The sequence below is a fragment of the Anabas testudineus genome, chromosome 19 (genome assembly GCF_900324465.2).
Source record: "Anabas testudineus chromosome 19, fAnaTes1.2, whole genome shotgun sequence".
In the NCBI taxonomy this organism is placed as follows: Eukaryota; Metazoa; Chordata; class Actinopteri; order Anabantiformes; family Anabantidae; genus Anabas; species Anabas testudineus.
In genome coordinates this window covers 8,575,665-8,592,332 of record NC_046628.1, presented here as the reverse complement: position 1 = coordinate 8,592,332, position 16,668 = coordinate 8,575,665, and the positions used below count along the sequence as shown (strand labels likewise).

The 16,668-nt window shown below is 37.8% G+C and overlaps 2 protein-coding genes across 3 annotated transcripts; both read right to left on the bottom strand.

Moving 5' to 3' along the window:
• Positions 1-1,941: 1,941 nt before the first annotated feature.
• Positions 1,942-5,017, bottom strand: LOC113156710 (carbonic anhydrase 4-like). Of its 2 annotated transcripts, none has more exons than XM_026351964.1 (9): positions 4,942-5,017; positions 4,556-4,622; positions 4,415-4,441; positions 4,144-4,314; positions 3,784-3,932; positions 3,605-3,700; positions 3,395-3,473; positions 3,110-3,273; positions 1,942-2,886 (listed from the first exon to the last, which is right to left on the bottom strand). In XM_026351964.1, exons 2-9 carry the CDS (start codon positions 4,620-4,622, stop codon positions 2,683-2,685), a joined length of 957 nt encoding a protein of 318 aa, XP_026207749.1. In that variant the 5' UTR covers positions 4,942-5,017; the 3' UTR covers positions 1,942-2,682. The 2 variants fall into 2 exon arrangements, with proteins under 2 accessions (XP_026207749.1, XP_026207750.1); XM_026351965.1 differs by lacking the exon at positions 4,942-5,017 and adding an exon at positions 4,823-4,841.
• Positions 5,018-7,781: 2,764 nt separating this feature from the next.
• On the bottom strand, positions 7,782-15,206 carry LOC113156480 (carbonic anhydrase 4-like). The gene is made up of 16 exons (XM_026351652.1): positions 14,958-15,206; positions 14,678-14,732; positions 14,254-14,286; positions 13,976-14,146; positions 13,662-13,807; positions 13,492-13,581; positions 13,140-13,206; positions 12,670-12,833; positions 11,366-11,471; positions 11,255-11,281; positions 10,975-11,151; positions 10,669-10,817; positions 10,478-10,567; positions 9,975-10,053; positions 9,721-9,884; positions 7,782-9,332 (listed from the first exon to the last, which is right to left on the bottom strand). Exons 2-16 carry the CDS (start codon positions 14,730-14,732, stop codon positions 9,177-9,179), a joined length of 1,674 nt encoding a protein of 557 aa, XP_026207437.1. The 5' UTR covers positions 14,958-15,206; the 3' UTR covers positions 7,782-9,176.
• Between the last annotated feature and the right edge of the window lie 1,462 nt (positions 15,207-16,668).

Sequence of the window (16,668 nt, the reverse complement as noted above, 5' to 3'; positions counted from 1 at the left end):
AGTCTAGTTAGTTTAAGTATCATGGCAACTAGACGAGCAATTCACACCACACAGCTTAAAAATATTACTGAGCTACAACGTATTGAAAACAATATAATGGACAGCCACGTAGCCAGGATCGCATTTAAAGCTCCACCATGTACAGTTTTTCTCAAAGTCATTTTGATAGTTTACTGACTCGAATTAAGGAAAAAGGGATCACTGCCACTGGATCCCAGATCTACAGCAAAATGGAGACACTCTCAACACTGCAGACCCGCTGAGAGCACTGTTCAGTGGGCCAAAGGGCCACGCTGGAAAACAATTGGAGCTGTGTGACAAAGTATTTTTTCCTCCACATTTCTTCAGTTTAATTTTTTTAGATGGACTGAACTGAACAGACAAACATAACCTGAGCAAACACAAAATTTGCCACCAGTCTGAAAAAGATAAGGAAGAATATGATCAAGAGATCATTTCTTCATAAACCAGTTCCCTCAGTTTCACAAAGAAACAAAGACAAAACTTTAAATAATGACAAAAATGATTTGACACAAAACTGAGAGAAACAGACACAGAAACAACTCCCAGCACCATCAGCCCCAGAGAGCAGCAGGTTGTGGAGGGAGAGCTGCTGCTGGCAGGCTGTGTTGTGGCCTCTGCTGCTGGCTGGATGCTTCTGTAGACGTGAAAGGCGATGCACTGTCTGAGAAAGTGTAGTGTTGTCCTGAAGAGGTCAATCTGGAAGTGTAGACATCGAGCCAATTAGTTGTGTGAGAGATGCATGCCCTGCTCACTGAGATCATCCAGTGAGATCCCAGGTGCCATTGCAACAGAATCACCTGAGGGCAGGAACACAACCTCTGAAGGACTGCGGATGAAGTCCTTTATAACAGGACAATGACTTAAAATGTCCATAAGAGTAAAACATCTTCTTACTTTTGTTTGTTATGTTGGACAGGTGGGAGGTCAAGGTGCGCCAGCTTGCAGGCTGACCTGTCGCATCATCTGACATCTCCTGAAAAGATTCACACAATTAATTAGCCTTAATTTTTTTCAGGTTAGTGGATATAATGGGGATAGAAAACATGGAAATAATGCTTAATAAGACTTTCACATAAATAAATACAGTACAGTGATGTAAGTAAAGAGACCCTGTGAGCTGTGAACTTTAAAAGTTTGTAAAAAAAAAAAAATTCATTAAGCGAAATTTTCTTTTGATTATTAACTTTGACACATATGTTGGAATTACAAAATCCTGCTTGCATCTTTTTCACCTCAACAAAGAAACAAAAGACCAGCAAGTCCTGTGGAGTCCATTGAAGGATGAATTGTTGTTTACAATGTGTAACTGCAGAAATAAAAATATATCATATGTTAACCAGAGCAGTCTTACCTTTGATGCACCTGCACCTCTCTTTGTCTCCCTTTATTCATTTATTCATTCATTCAGCCCTCGTAGCAGCAGATGAACTGTTAACAAACTTGGCAAATCGTTGCGTAACACTGTAAATTCATGTGACCGCATCAGCTGCTCACAGGACAATGGGTGAATAAACATTTCAACACAAAGACTCCTCTACATAAGGCACCAAAAGAAGCACTGTTGTTTTTTTAAATGATTAAATCAACAAGAAACTACTTTGAAGTCATTTAAATACCATGACAGTAGCAAAAGTGGAGACAGCGCCATCGAAGTACACAGTGTCAGAGAGGGCGTGCAAAGCAATTCCTGAAAGTTTATCAAGAGGTTATTCTCTCCCTTCACACTGAAACCGCAGGGTTACTGTGTGTTTACGCTGCACATTTATGTGTTTAACGTGATGTGCCTGTCACACATCATCCAGTTTTATTGTCTTTTCTTCCTTATTTCTCTCCCCACTTCTCTGAAAATGCTTCACTGCTCACTGAGCAGCTTTGGTTGGTCTTAATGTGAAAGTTAAGTGATTAAATTGCAGCATGTGTGATCTGCTAAAACCTTTATTGTTGTTAAATAAATATGTGCTGCAGGCTTTTATATATTTGAATGTGTTTACAGCAAAAATGACAAAGCATTAAAAAACTTGGGTTCAGTGCACATACAGCAATGAAAGACTGTAAAGACATCATTAAAGCAGGAAGACAAAAGTGTAACATTTTAATTTAGAAACATTTAGAAATCACTGTTCATTTATACTAAAGAGTAGCACGACAGAGAACAACACTGGGATAAATAAATGGCGTGTGTGAGTGTGAGCCAGCACACTTAGCACGTTCAGCTTGGCAGTACGGCTACATGTCATCTGCTAAATGTATCTGTATCTGCACAACTGTGGACACAATCCGATCCAATCCAAAATAATGTAGCAAAAATAAAATGTGCTGTTCTACATCGTGCAACAACTAGAGCTAATTTCATACTTAGGAACAACATGAGGCATATTTTAAATTAAATTTAAAAATCACAGCATCTATACCGCAACCACAGGCATGAAGTCACCATCACATCAACTGCTCATTTGTGCTGAACATCATATATGGTACAGTGTATTGAATTAAGGGTACTATTGAGAAGTCCTTCATTTCATATTTTATGTGTAAACATTTTGGACAGAACTAAAATCAGAGAAATGATACAGATGGGAAAGAAAAAAAAACAAAGAAGCTGCTGAGGTAAATACATATTCATGCTTCTCTCAGCAGCTACTGTGGAGAGTGTTGACTCTAATTCCTTCTCAGAGTGAGACCCAGCGCCATCAGCCCCAGAAAGTAGTAGGGTGTGGAGGCCAAGCTTCTGCTGGCAGAGCTGGTGGTGGTGGCGGCAGGCTGTGTCGTGACCGGTTGTGCTGGCTGGGTCCTTCTGTAGACGTTAGTCATAAAAGGTGACGAGCTGTTGGAGAAGTGCACTGTTGTGCTGAAGAGGTCGATCTGTGGGGTGAGATATTGAGCCAATCAGTCACGTGAAGCACTTGTTAAAAAAGAAAAAAGGCCCACAGAGGTGACTTAAAAAGAATCTGTCAGGGGCAGTATTTAAAAGGAGTGAGTACATATTAAACTATTACTGTTTCAGTTTATATATCGGCACCAGACTGTTGTTTAAAGACATAGATATCTTTGAATCTAGTTATGAAGGCACACAAGGTAAACTCGCCAGATCTTTGTTGACTTTGATTGAATCCTTGAACACAGTCCAAACCACAGCCTCATTGCAACTGGGAGTTGTCAAAGAGCCAAGGTAGCGGTAATATTTCGTACGATCCACCCCAACTAGGAGATCATCCAGTGAGATCCCAGGTGCAATAGCAACAGAATCACCTGCAGACAGAAACACAACCTCTGAAGGACTGCAGCTGACACACTTTATTACAGGATAATGGATTAATCAGAAATTAAATAATAATAATAAATAAGATGTTGAATAAAGACAAATTCTTACCACTGTTTGTGATGTTTTTCAGGTAGGAGGTCAAATTGCTCCAGCTCTGAGGTGTCTTTGTGGTATTATCTGTAATAGCCTGAAAAAGTTCACACAACACTTAATTGTTTGTTCGTTTGTTTTCTCTCAGTCATCGAGGGAATTAAATGTTATAAAAAAGTGAAGATAAACACATTGGAATGATAAAATCCTGAATTCATCTTTTCTAACCTCAATGAAAAAACCAAGAGCAGCAATTCCTGTGGAGTCTCCAGCAGCCAGAGTCATGTTACGGTTGTAGGAGGACTTGACGTTTACAATATGTAACTGCAGAAAAATATTTAAATGTGAATTTACTGATGAAGGTTTAATTTATGGCTCATAGTGAAAGCAAATGTAAAGCTCTATACCTCCATAGCATAACGTTTGCCATCCACAGTGTGTTCAGAGCCGGGGACAGAGGAGCCGTTTCCCCAGTGCAGGTGGAACTGCAGGCTGTCATAGGACTCAGACAGACCTCCTCCAGAAATCTTAACACCACTTCCCAAGATGATTCTGACTAAAATAAATAAATAAATACATACAAATGTGCTTTTAGATTAAAATCCACCTGAAGAAGAAAATTGCTCATTGTTCAGATCTAGTTTATAGTGTTGTCACATTTTACATGTTGACACTAAAATATCAACATGATTATTTCCAGTGGAGGAAATCATACAAAATAACAAGTGGAGACAATTTAAATATTTATGTTGATGACTGCTTCTCACCTGTGTTATCGGTGTTGTTCATCGTTTGAAAGGCTGTTGTGCTGTTGAAGTTTTGAAAGGTAAATGCGGTCAAGTTGGAGTCGGGTTTGGCGGATGTGGAGTTGATGTTGATGGGTGACTGCCGGGAGCCATTGCAATATAAAGGAGCAATCGTTGACCAGGTGCTGTCATCTGAAAAAATCAACAAGCCTGAGTAGCTGAAGAGGAGCAGTTGTTATTTTTTGTTTTAAAAGATACTGTGGCTCATAAAAGCATTAATAAACGGACTTACTGCAGGATGGCTCATTATAACACCACTCTAGAGAATGAAAAGTTGAGCAATTTGTTATTGTTTGTTCAAAGCTAAAAAGTCGTAATGCATAGAGAAGTAGAGAGTGTGAATCCACATTTTAAAAATGGTTGAAGTACTTACCGAGTGATTCTGTGGTATGTGGTACCACAGCACACACAGCAATTACAGCTACTACAAGGTACTGCATCTAAAAAAAATGCAATAAGCAATTTTTCATATATTTAGAAAAACATGTAAATGTAGAAATGTAGAATGGTATGTGCAAAAAATATATAAATTTACATAAATGTCTTTAGAGTGAAAATTTGTTTAAAAACAAATCCAGAATATAAACCTGCAATTTACAATTTTTCTTTTTAAAACATGAAAAATCCAAATTTAAAATACTTGTGCCCAGTGTGAAAAGTAGGAATCAGTCCAAAAAAAAAAAGGTCCTAAAAAAAGGTCCTACGGAGACTTTCAGTCAGATCACTAAGAAATAGGTGCTGACGAGAGGAGTGACTTACCTTTAAGGCACTTGTATCTCTCCTCTTTCTGTTCGCAGCTGCAAATTTCCTCTTCCTTTTATTGACTCAGCCCTTCATGAAGCACCAGAAATCCGCCTCTAACTCATCCCACCCCAAGAAATTCCCGCAGCACATCAGTGTACAACTCGCATGACATAATGTTTAACGTTTTATATGTATGTAAATATATACCGTGAATTTTTCATACCAACAAATAGATAGATACAAATTATGTATTTGTTTCTTTACTTGTAATGAATCTCTTGAGCAAAATGACAGTGTGAAATGATGTTTGTCATTATATATATATATATATATATATATATATATATATATATATATATATATATATATATATATATATATATATACATACACACACACACACACACATATGTATGCACCTATAGTATAGTTACTGCAGGACTTTTAGTTTAATTGTATTAGACAGTCAGAAAGAGACAGATTTGAGTGAGATTTAATTCTTTGATTATGAGCAGGATAGCACCTTGCTTTTGTTTGTACAAAACCAGTTGCACTTGCTGATAATAGCACATCAAGAAGACATTCCTTGTTTGCTACATCTTCAGCGAGTCCACAGTTAGAAGAAAAGAAAAATTGACAATCCCAGTACCAACCCACGAGGTGTGGTTCTTTTTGACTTTCTGACTCATTTTTAATTAATTTAATTTCACTTGACATTCCTCTGACTGGAACGGTCAATTAAATGAAACCTAAAACTTCAGAACTGTCCCACATAAATTTTCTTCCAGTTCCCAGCTACAGCTGCTATTAGCTGTGTGTTGCAGAATAACACAGAATAACTAGTATGATGACTCCTCAAAAAGTAGAAGGCCACATATGTACGATTTTAATTCTGGTTGATGGTGATGTTGAACCCAAGCAAACATTAAAGTCTCAGCTCAGCTCACTGACAGGCTGCAAGTAAATGATGTGTTTTCGTTAGGAAATACACTATTTGATCAGCCAAACACTGCAATATTCCAACATTTTAATCAAAACTTGACTTTAATATACAACTGTCAATTAAACCTCTGAAAGAGTTAACACCATGTTTGATTAAGAATTGAATGAGTTGTTTGCTCGGGTATGGGGATGTTTCACAACCACAATTATTTTTAAGTTTATTTCCAGCTTTGTGCAGCAACTTCATTTCACGAGCAAGACAGTAATCTTCATATAGTACATTACGATGACTGCAGGACTAACTCCTGGGGACAATTACCCGTTTAGTGTACGCATTCCACCCACATCGCACGCATGACGACACCATAATGGCCTCATGAATGTAGTAATAAATAACGTGTGACAGTTTCTAGGCAGGAAGCTCTTTCATTTTGCCCTTTTGTTGGGACTGATCCAACTCACTAATAAAATAATGCTTTTGCTCCTGTACATTTAACATTCAAAACCCTGACCCAGTTAAACTAGTTACACACTGTAACTTCCTCCTGTTAAACCCTAGTTGGCATTCCCCTCCTGAGTTTTGGCTGGGCTGGATAATGATTCACTACTATGTTCAAGTAGTTTTAGGTAATTGCTAATTAGAATTACTATAATTATTAATTACTTTATCAGAAGCTGACAGTATCTGTTGACGTTTGCACTCTTGACAAATACACATAAGCACATAGTAAAAAGACAAAACATCATATGAGCTTAAAATAAAATATTTCTGCAAAACCAAAATTTTAATGAGTCTAGGTACTTGTTAATCTACTCTGTTTGACGGAGCTGTAGCAGCACAGCATTTCAGAACAACAGCTAAAGGAGTATTTTACAGTATCAAAGTTAAAAGAAACCACCTCATCATAGAGTACAACAGTGTTGTGTGTCAGACAGGAACCATATACCCTATTTAAAGTATCTTGCAATGGAACAACTCCACTAAACGTTTTCACTGTCAGCAACACTTGAAACTACAGACAAAACTTTCCCTAAGTTACCAAACCAGCTTTCACATGAACCGTCTGACAGTCAGCGTCAAGGCATGTTTGGTCTTCAATCAACTTCCCACACACAGGTGAGGAGTCAGAAAAGTAGTGCACTTTATTGTGAAACCTGCTGAATCTGTGAGGAGCAACTTTTACACCACTTGAGGACCACAAGGATGAAGAAAACCAAAACAATCTAAGAGACAGCGCACAAACAAATCTACCATGGAGAATGTGTCATAAATAAATAAATACGTTTCTGGCCAACAGTTTTAGTTAGGTGTGTATTCAACTAGTTATAGGGTCAGGCTAAAAAACAGCAGCACAAACTACAGCATCCAAAACACATCAGCACATCACTAAACTACACATTATATCCAGTATATTTCATCCATTCCAGTGTAGTAGCAGTAGTAGTAGTAGTAGTAGTAGTAGTGTTCATGGTACAGTTTTGTGCAGAAATATTTGCCTTCATTTTGAGTCATGTAGAGATTTATGGAAGAAATCTTTTTTAAAGTATTGTACATTACAATTAAGCAGCATCCAGATATGTAATCTACAATTTAGTATCAAAATCCAAATGGGTCTCAATTTGTATCTACTCTACGGTTTGGTGTTTGATATCAGTTTCAATTAGATTACCTGTATCAGATACAGCACAGAATGCCACCCTACATGCATCTTTCATACACAAGTAAAATGAACAGCGCTGCACAGGCTGATATTCAAATACAAGGACACAAACGCTCTTTGCTCGAGTTTTGCATAAACCTATACATCCCCTCACTTGGTGGTTTAGGACAAGGAAGTGTTCAGGTTATGATATAGGGAACGCAACTGGAACTTTGCATATCACAGGCACGAGTGGTGGAGGTTTTTAAAAGAAAGAATTTAAATCTAGTTTATTTTCACCAACAGACAATAAACCAGGTTTTAAACACCAAATATCAGGGAAACGGAGACAAATTGCATAATAAGTGCAGATGCTTCAGCCACATTTACAGTAACATTCAGGAAGTATTTTACTTTGCTTGCATGTGGGCACATAATTATCAGATCAAGTAAAAATGCAGAAACTCAACCTACTACAAAAATGAAACCTAGTCAAGTTTACTACCGTGTTTAGACATGATCCATTTAAAAAAAAAACAAAAAAATAAAAAAAACTGACAAAGCAACCAGTGTAATTCTGTGAATCAATGCTTCAGCTCCTACATCGCAAAAGACGACATGTATAGAAACTCAAACAACTTAAAGCTGCATCAAGACTTTCACCAACAATTCTCAACTCAGAAATCACAAACTGTCTTGTGGTATTCTGATTTACTGGTATGTTTGTAGAGTTTGAATGTCTTCTAATTCATAAATTAACCTAAATCCATCGTCATGTCAAAGTATAGTCAAGAAGATTTAAGAACTACTTTTCAAAAACCACAAACTGTAACTGAAAAAAAAGCAGCGCTTCACTTCTAAACAGTTACAATTATTTATTAGACATTTTTTGCAGATACAATAATACATTTACATTTTGCATGACAAGTTTCTCTTTTTTTTTTTTTGAATGGAAAACTAGATACATTTATTTATTTATTTATTTATTTAAAACTAATTGATTCACAACCTGAACAGTATTTAAATACCTGCATACAGACACGCACTGTTACAAGTCATGAGAAAGCAAAACAAATGGGCTTAGTTAGCCTGAGTACTCAGCCTACTTTGATCTACAGGCATCCTCTACATCCACTGGTGCTTTTTGAAGGAAAAATAGAATAAAAAAAATGGAAAAAGACTTGATTAAAAGTAAAAAGCCTTCAATAAATATAAACATTAAAAATGTTAATCACCGAGTGATTTCACACACCTCAGTGGCCCCAGTATATACTTCTAAGGACCCATCAAACAGGTCATGTTTGTGTTTGGTAGTCATCAAAATTCCCTCACTTAATACCGTAATGTGTCCATACACCAGTTTAAAATGCTAACATGCTGCACAGTGGGTGGAGGGCTGCCTGATATCGTGGATTTGAAGAAACCAATTTGAGATTTAAAAAATTTAAACAAAATTCTGATCCAGCTCCTAGTTAATATCCTGAATATACAGTATATCTTCATATTAAAATTTCACTATCACCACTGAGACACTACTTCAAGTATTTTGCGAAGAAAACTTCAAATGATAACGTGAACAGTGCAAAATAGACAATAAGTGCAGATACTTTTTTTTTTTTTTTTTTTTTTTTTAAACCGCAATTCTAATTAGATCATTTTAAGTTTACATTATACAAAAAGGTGCAGACATGCCAGCAGCGGGAACATCATGATGGGTCCAGGTGCACTTGATGATGATTTGGTGGTGTAGATTGTCCTCCCATTAAGGGACTGCGTGGGTCGAAACACATTGAAATATCCTATCTGACTTGGGAACATCGTTATCTGGTGGAATTAAAGGAAATTTCAGAATGTGTAGATGTTGTTTAGCACAAATTCAGCCTTATTTAATTAGGCAACTAATAGTCATACTGTAAATTAAAGTGGTGACACCAGTGCAAATAATTATACAATCATGAGCTTTACAGATATGATTGTTGTTTATTCAACAACTAATGAAAGAGATGAGATTCTTTAGCTTGCAGTGTTTGTTTTGAATTAATATTGTTAACTATATTGCGCAGTCACAGGTTAATCTCTTTCCTGAATACCCAATCAAGATTCAAGAGCTATAATTTTATCTTTTATGTATGTCATGGTTTCATTTCAAACCCTTCACATAATCAGTGATGTGCAATCACATGAGCATTTCAGAGGAAGCGATAGCACATACCAGATTTTGATCCACCTTGACAGATTCCTCAAACACAGTCCAAACCACAGCTTCATTACATGAAGGTGTGGTTAAGGAGCCGTTGTAGCGATAATATGCAGCTCGGTTCACGTTGCCAAGCAGGTCATCAATGGAGAGGTTTGCTTTGACGTCAACTGCTGAGCCTGCGGCGAAATCAAAATGCACAAGATGATGAGGCACATTGTTGTCCACATTGACTTCATATTTTTATATGTAAACAAGTGGGCACTCACTGATGTTCTGAATAGCAGGCAGGTAGCTGGTCAGCGTTTCCCAGGCATTTGTTACAGACGGACTTGATTTCGGATGTGACTGTGGAGACAAACATTTAAAACTATTTTCAGGCCTGTTCATGTTCTTGTATTTAACTGCCACTTACAACAGCCCTGCACCAAATGTTATAACGGTATTGTGTTGAAGGGAAACATTTTCTTTATAATAACCAGATTGCAGTTATTTACAACTTAAATGTAATTTTAGACAAGTAGTTAGGTGAAATTCTTTATATAACTGTATAACGTTAATAACATCTAAGACATAATAAACCGTTTAAGAACTTTGTGCTTTGGGGCTGTGAGCAATGGCACCATTTGATTCATGCATTGCAATGTGGCAGAATGGTGTCCAACAGAAGAAACCAGGGGCATTAACATGCATTCTGGCTGTATCTATAATGTTTTCAGTGCGTAAACTCAAGACACTGAACACGTGCTCAGAACCACAGATTGAACATTACCTCGATAAAGAATCCGAGTACTGCCAGGCCATTAGGAGTTTGCAATGCCTCATCCAAAGTTAAATCCTTCCTCTTGCTCACTATGTGCATCTGGGCAAAGATAATTGAAATTGAGTACATGAGAGGAGACAAGAACCTATTACAAAACAGTGCCTTGCAAAGCATGGCAGTAGTTCAGTGCTTGATGCTACCTCCATTGTATATCTTTTGGAATCCACCGTGTGCTCTGAGCCCGACTCTTGTGCTGTTCCCCAGTGGAAATGCAACTGAAAGGTTGAATAGACGTGTCCCAAACCTCCTCCTGATACTTCCAACAGGTCCTCCCTCAGTTCACACATCACTACGGCGTTTAGTGAACACAAATAAATGTGTAAAATGTACATTTCCATCAGTTTGAATTGATGGTATTGATGAATATGCATTTAAAAAAGTATTCCAAAAGGGATTTTTCTTTTGTTGAAATCAATATTCACACTTCCCAGTTCATAATTTCCTACCTGTGTGGCCTGAGTTACTGATGGACTTGATGGCACTTCTGTTGTCAAAATTTGTATAGGTAAAGGCATTAAGTCGCTTATCCCTCACAGCGCCGTGTGCTACTATATTAACAGGTGACTGGTGTGAACCACCACAGGAGGAGTGAGGCAGAAGGTCCCAGTGGGACACACTGTACTCTGTATAGAAAAAAATGTGTATAGAAAAAAATATAATTAACATTATATTCTACCAGCATTTTCATTGTGACCCTTCTGCGTGTAAATGTTTGCTGATACATACCACAGTGACCATAACACCATGGATGACCTAAACAATAGAACAGGATAAATGTAACCAACTCAGACAAAGGTCACAGGTTATATACACTGTGTGTGTCATTTTCCAACTCACTGGGAGGTAGAGGAGTTGCAGGGGAGGCAGAAACATGGCGGTTATTAAGATCTTGCGTAGGCCGATAAATATTGGTGAGTCCCGTCTTCACGGGAAACTGTTGGATCTAAGAACAGAAATGTTTCACAGATCCAGTGACATTTTTTGCTAAGAAGTAAAAGCATAAATGGGTCATGAGCTGAAGCTCCTGGGTGTGGAGTAGACTAAAGACTTTTTCCCCCCCTTTTTCAAAAAGCTTCTGTGCCCAGACCTGTTTCTTGTCAATGCCTTGTAACTGTTTCACCAGGGGAGGTCAAACACAGTGCAGCCTGCATCTCACGCACAAAAAAGACAAAAAGATCCTGATTCAAATAAATTAAGTATCACAGTGTCACAAGAGGAGGCATGTGATCTTGTTTGGCATTTTTAACTAAATGGTTTACAATATCAGGTTTTTACATTTCAGTACCTGCCTGCCATCTCCAAAGTTATACTGCCTCACCCAAAAGTATAAATGATACCATAAGTTAAAACATAATATCTTTAACTTATAAATATAATAAATGTCACTTTAAGAAGCCACTGGTCTTACTGATATTAATTAATGTCCTAAACACAATGTCTTGTCTAATAGATTTTTGTGCTTGAAGTTGCATGCACCTGCCTCATCACAAGACAGAAACATGTACGCCTCACTATCTGCCTCATCTAGTACTGATTGCCGTCACGTAGATAAGGCGACAGAAACAGTACGTGCCGCTCTGCAACACATAAGTCACATGTCGCTTTTCCAGCATTTTTGGTACTTATTAGGAAAAAAAAAAAAAAAAAAAAACTAAACCGGTCTGATTATCAAATGTGATAAACTAGCTGCCAGCATGTTGCAGTACCAGCATATGTAGCTGTTTGCTCATCCAACAGCTTGTGCAGGATTCCACTTGCAATAGGTCACCAAAGGTTTTACTGGTTCATCTGTGCAGCACAATGAATCAATTCTGTTTGCTAGTTAAGGGGAGATGGAAAAAGCTCCTGGTGGTAAGCTTGTTCTGCCTCACACATCACTGATTGGTTGACTTGGTTAACCCTTTGAGAGTGGCGGTGGCCAGTTTAGCGCAACTATAAACAGCCTGTGTGATTGTTCTGTTACTACTCACCAAAACCTTTAGGTTCACACATGAATGTAGAAGCCGCAGCCTAATGGACCTTTGTCAAATTGTATTACAATGAACAAACATAATTTCAGGTTTCAATAGCTTTCCAGCTCCAGTCTGTCATTTAAAACTGAATTATCTGGCTTTCGTGGAATTTCCACTTTGCCAGCTCACCAGATTTTTGTTGATGTTGATTGGTTCATGAAAGACCGTCCATGCAACTGCCTCTGTGCAGTTGGGGGTGGTCAGGGAGCCCATGTAGCGATAGAATTTTGTAAGGTCTACATTTCCAATGAGGTCATCAAGAGTGAGGTTTTCAATGACTGGAATCACAGTGGCTGTGGAAAGATTAAAGATATATTAATATAACTGTAAAAAGGTACAACACCATGATGTCCTTTAACAGTAGAATTTGTGTCATGAGGACACATCCAGGTTACATCATAACACCTTATTATTCAAATGTCGCCCCCCCTGCTTTTGTTTGATGAAATGCAATAACCTTCAAATCTCGCAAATATATTGTATAAAGCAGATCCTTTAGTGAATCAACCACGACAACCTGTGCTAGAGCCACTAGCTGAGCCCCAATTACTGCAACCTGGTGAATGTAAGAACATGCTGTATACAGATGGGAAATCCACCTGTGGCATTTGGCAGCAAAGATGTGAGAACACTCCATGGTCCTGACAGGTCTCCATCGTCTGTTCCCTTTAGAGGAAGACATAAATCATTGTTAGTTTGAGAATGTAAAAATGTATATTGTACCGTTTGTTTTTCTTGGATCTGATTATACTGGCTTTTACAAGGATACAGCTTTTACCTTTTGACGTCACAAGTTATGCAATCAGTGCATACCTTGTGACAACCAGTGTAGCAGGTTGAGCGTAAAAAGTAGTAAGCAAAGAGATAAAATGCAAAAATGTACACTCTTCAATGCCATTTTGAAGGCATAGTTTATGAAAGGTTTGCCATTATAAGATAGAGTATGCATACATTTATGAAAAATCCAAGAACAGCAATTCCCTGTGGATCTGCCAGGGCCTCCTCCAGAGTAAGACCTTTCTTCACACTGACAACATGCATCTACAAGAGATTAGATGAACTGATAAGAAAAAGCAAGGTAAGTCACATGGCAAGTAAAAAGACACGTCTATAGAGGATACCTCCATTGGATATCTTTCCCCATCAATCATGTGCTCTGAACCTGGATGATGTTCTGTATCACCCCAGTGAAGGTGAAACTGAGTCGTAGAATATGTTCCGTTAAGTCCACCTCCATTAATTTGAACATCCTCCAACGTACATTGAACTACAGATAGAAAAACAAGGTTCATCTAGGATCTCCTCACTATAGTATAGAGAATATGAATAGCTTTGGTTTCCTTCTAGTTTCCTGCCACAAATGCAGATATCGTACATGGCACATAATGTATTGTACAGTTCAGAGAAACAACAATTGGAGCCTTCAATTGCCCACCTGTATGTCCATTATTTTTAATGGACTTAACAGGTTGAGACATGTTGACAAAGCTGAAGTTAACTAGGTCAGGGTCCTTCTGAACCTTGCTGGTGATTATGTCAATAGGAGACTGTCTTTTTCCTCCACAGAAAGAACCGGGAAGGTCTCCCCAGTTGGTTGGTGTGTGAGCTAAGAAATGCAGAGAAACTCATGATGCTTTGAAGACCAGTGTAGACCAACAGTGTTCTTATCCAAATCATTCCATAAGTAATAATAAAATTAATATAAATACTTACCACAGCCAGTATAGCACCATTCAGCTCCAGCAGCTAGAACAGAAATATGGTACACCATGTACTTTCAGAGGACATTTTCTGAGATGAGCACTTTTTACTTTGAAAACACAGTATCTCTGTTTAAGTGGATGGCACTTCACTCTGCTACTTTCACTCAAGGAAAAGTATCAATTTTCAGTCGTGGAGAGCAGTAGTCAGTTCTCGTTTTACACCCTAGAGGATGGTAATTTGGTATATTTTATGCATTTAAGTTTGTTGTATGTTCTTCTAAAGTTAGGAATGACATTTGAGAAAACGTCATTCATGTCTTACCCAAACTAAAATACAAACGATGTGGGAAAGACAAGATGTAGGAAGAGACAGGTTCATCCTTCATTGATCTACAAATAAATTAAACCTTATAACTTACATGTATAATACTTACCACATTTTAACACAGCCCCTAAACACAGACACAGCAGCAAAGAGGATTGATACATCTTCAGGAGGTAAAGGAAAGTGGTTATCAGTCACAGAAAGATCAAAGAAAATGGTTTTGCAGACCATCAATGAATTCCTGAAAACTGGGCTCCAACTAAATAATTTCAGAGGTTAACACGACTGTTATGTTGCTCATTAATTGCATACCTAATATGCTGTAGCCCGGCCAGAGACAATGCTTGATAAAAACTAAAATGCAGTAAAGAACAGACAAATCATCCTACCTTGCAGTCCAGGCTTTAAGTCCTCAATGCTTTAAAAAAAAAAAAAAAAAAATGTTAAAAAAGGAAAAAAGAAAAGTAGAATGAGGCGTGAGGTTAAACACAGGTGTTAGTTTGCATCTCCATCAGTGATAAAAAGGTCTCCCAGCACATTTAAAATCTGTGATAAAGGACAGGACGGACAATGGGAGGGAAACCCACTGTGTACACAACACTGAACCTGTATGGGGGAGATGTGACTTATGAGCACAGGTCACATCGACTGGTTACACCAAGTTCAACCTTAAACCTTATCCACTAAAGGAACCTTTGGTTCCAGTTCAATGCACCATTTAGATATATTAGCAACACTTCCCCTATTTATAATTTCTAAACATATAAACAGGTTTCCACAATGCCCAGTGTTGACATTAAGCGCTTAACAAATGTATGTTAGTGTACATCCACTGGAACTTATTTCAGTTTATATTTCATGTCACTTTCGTCGCTACCTAGATTTCACCAAGTGAATATTTAATAGTTTTACTGGATAATTACTGCAGTGATTAATGAGTTTCAGCATTTCAACACAGTGAGGTCAGTGAAAACCTGAACATCCTGATTGACAAGTGGATTTTTTTCCCCCCTTTCCCTGATGACACAGGTATGTTCAAAGATGACAATGCTAAGAATCATCTGGCTCAAGTTGTGCAAGAGCGGTTCAGGGTACAACACGACATTGTCACACATGGATTGGTCATCAAGGAGTCCAGGCCACAACCCCACTTTGTTTTTGGCCAGAAAAATAACATTGCCACTTACATGTTCTTAAGACAAACCAAATATCAAATAAAAAACATTTGTAAAATACAGAACTGGTATTTTACAACCATCTAATACATGAGTATCGCAATGCATCAAATCAGCAAAAATAAAGAAATAAAAAAAACTAATGACATTTCACAAAAGTCAAAACCATCAACAAACAATATTTCTTAGAAGCTGATAACACATTTTTCTTTCAGGACTGGTCCAGCTCCTTTGTTGTCCCAGGACCCTGGCCACTTACCATTTTGGAAGGGACCATGAATTCCTTAATTTATTAAGATATCCAACTGAATAGCGTCAAGATGGCAAACTAAAGTTCGGTACAGGTTTGGTGATGCAGCAGGACTAGAACCCTGAATACTTAAGTATATGTCCTGCTGAATGGATTCAGAGCCCAGACCTCAACCCTGAAGTGCTGCTGTGAAATGGAGCACGCCAGATGTCCTAAGAATATAGCTGAGCTAAAGCAGTTCTGTGAGGAAGAATGGACAATATGTCCACTTATATTTATGTCTAATCCAGGAAGAGCTTGCTTCAGATTATTGCTGCTATTGGAGGTTCACTAGTTATAAATTACTGTTTCGATTTTTTTTAGCATGACTTTGTATGTTTAATGGGTGTGTTTAATAAAGACAAAAGATCTTTGTAGTGTTTTTTTTCTCCATTGATCAGACCACATGTCATCACCAATTTATGCAAACAACCAGGAAAAACCTGAAGACGATGTCATTTTTCTTTCCACTGTAGAATTTAAATTGACAGACTTGAGCTAGCATGGAAAACACTTTAATCTTTATAGAGTAGAAGGTAAAGACGACCTTTCTCTCTTGACAGAACCAAATGTCTACATGATAACGTTTATTCCAACTGCTCATGTTTACACATCACAGCAGATTTCCTAGCCTTC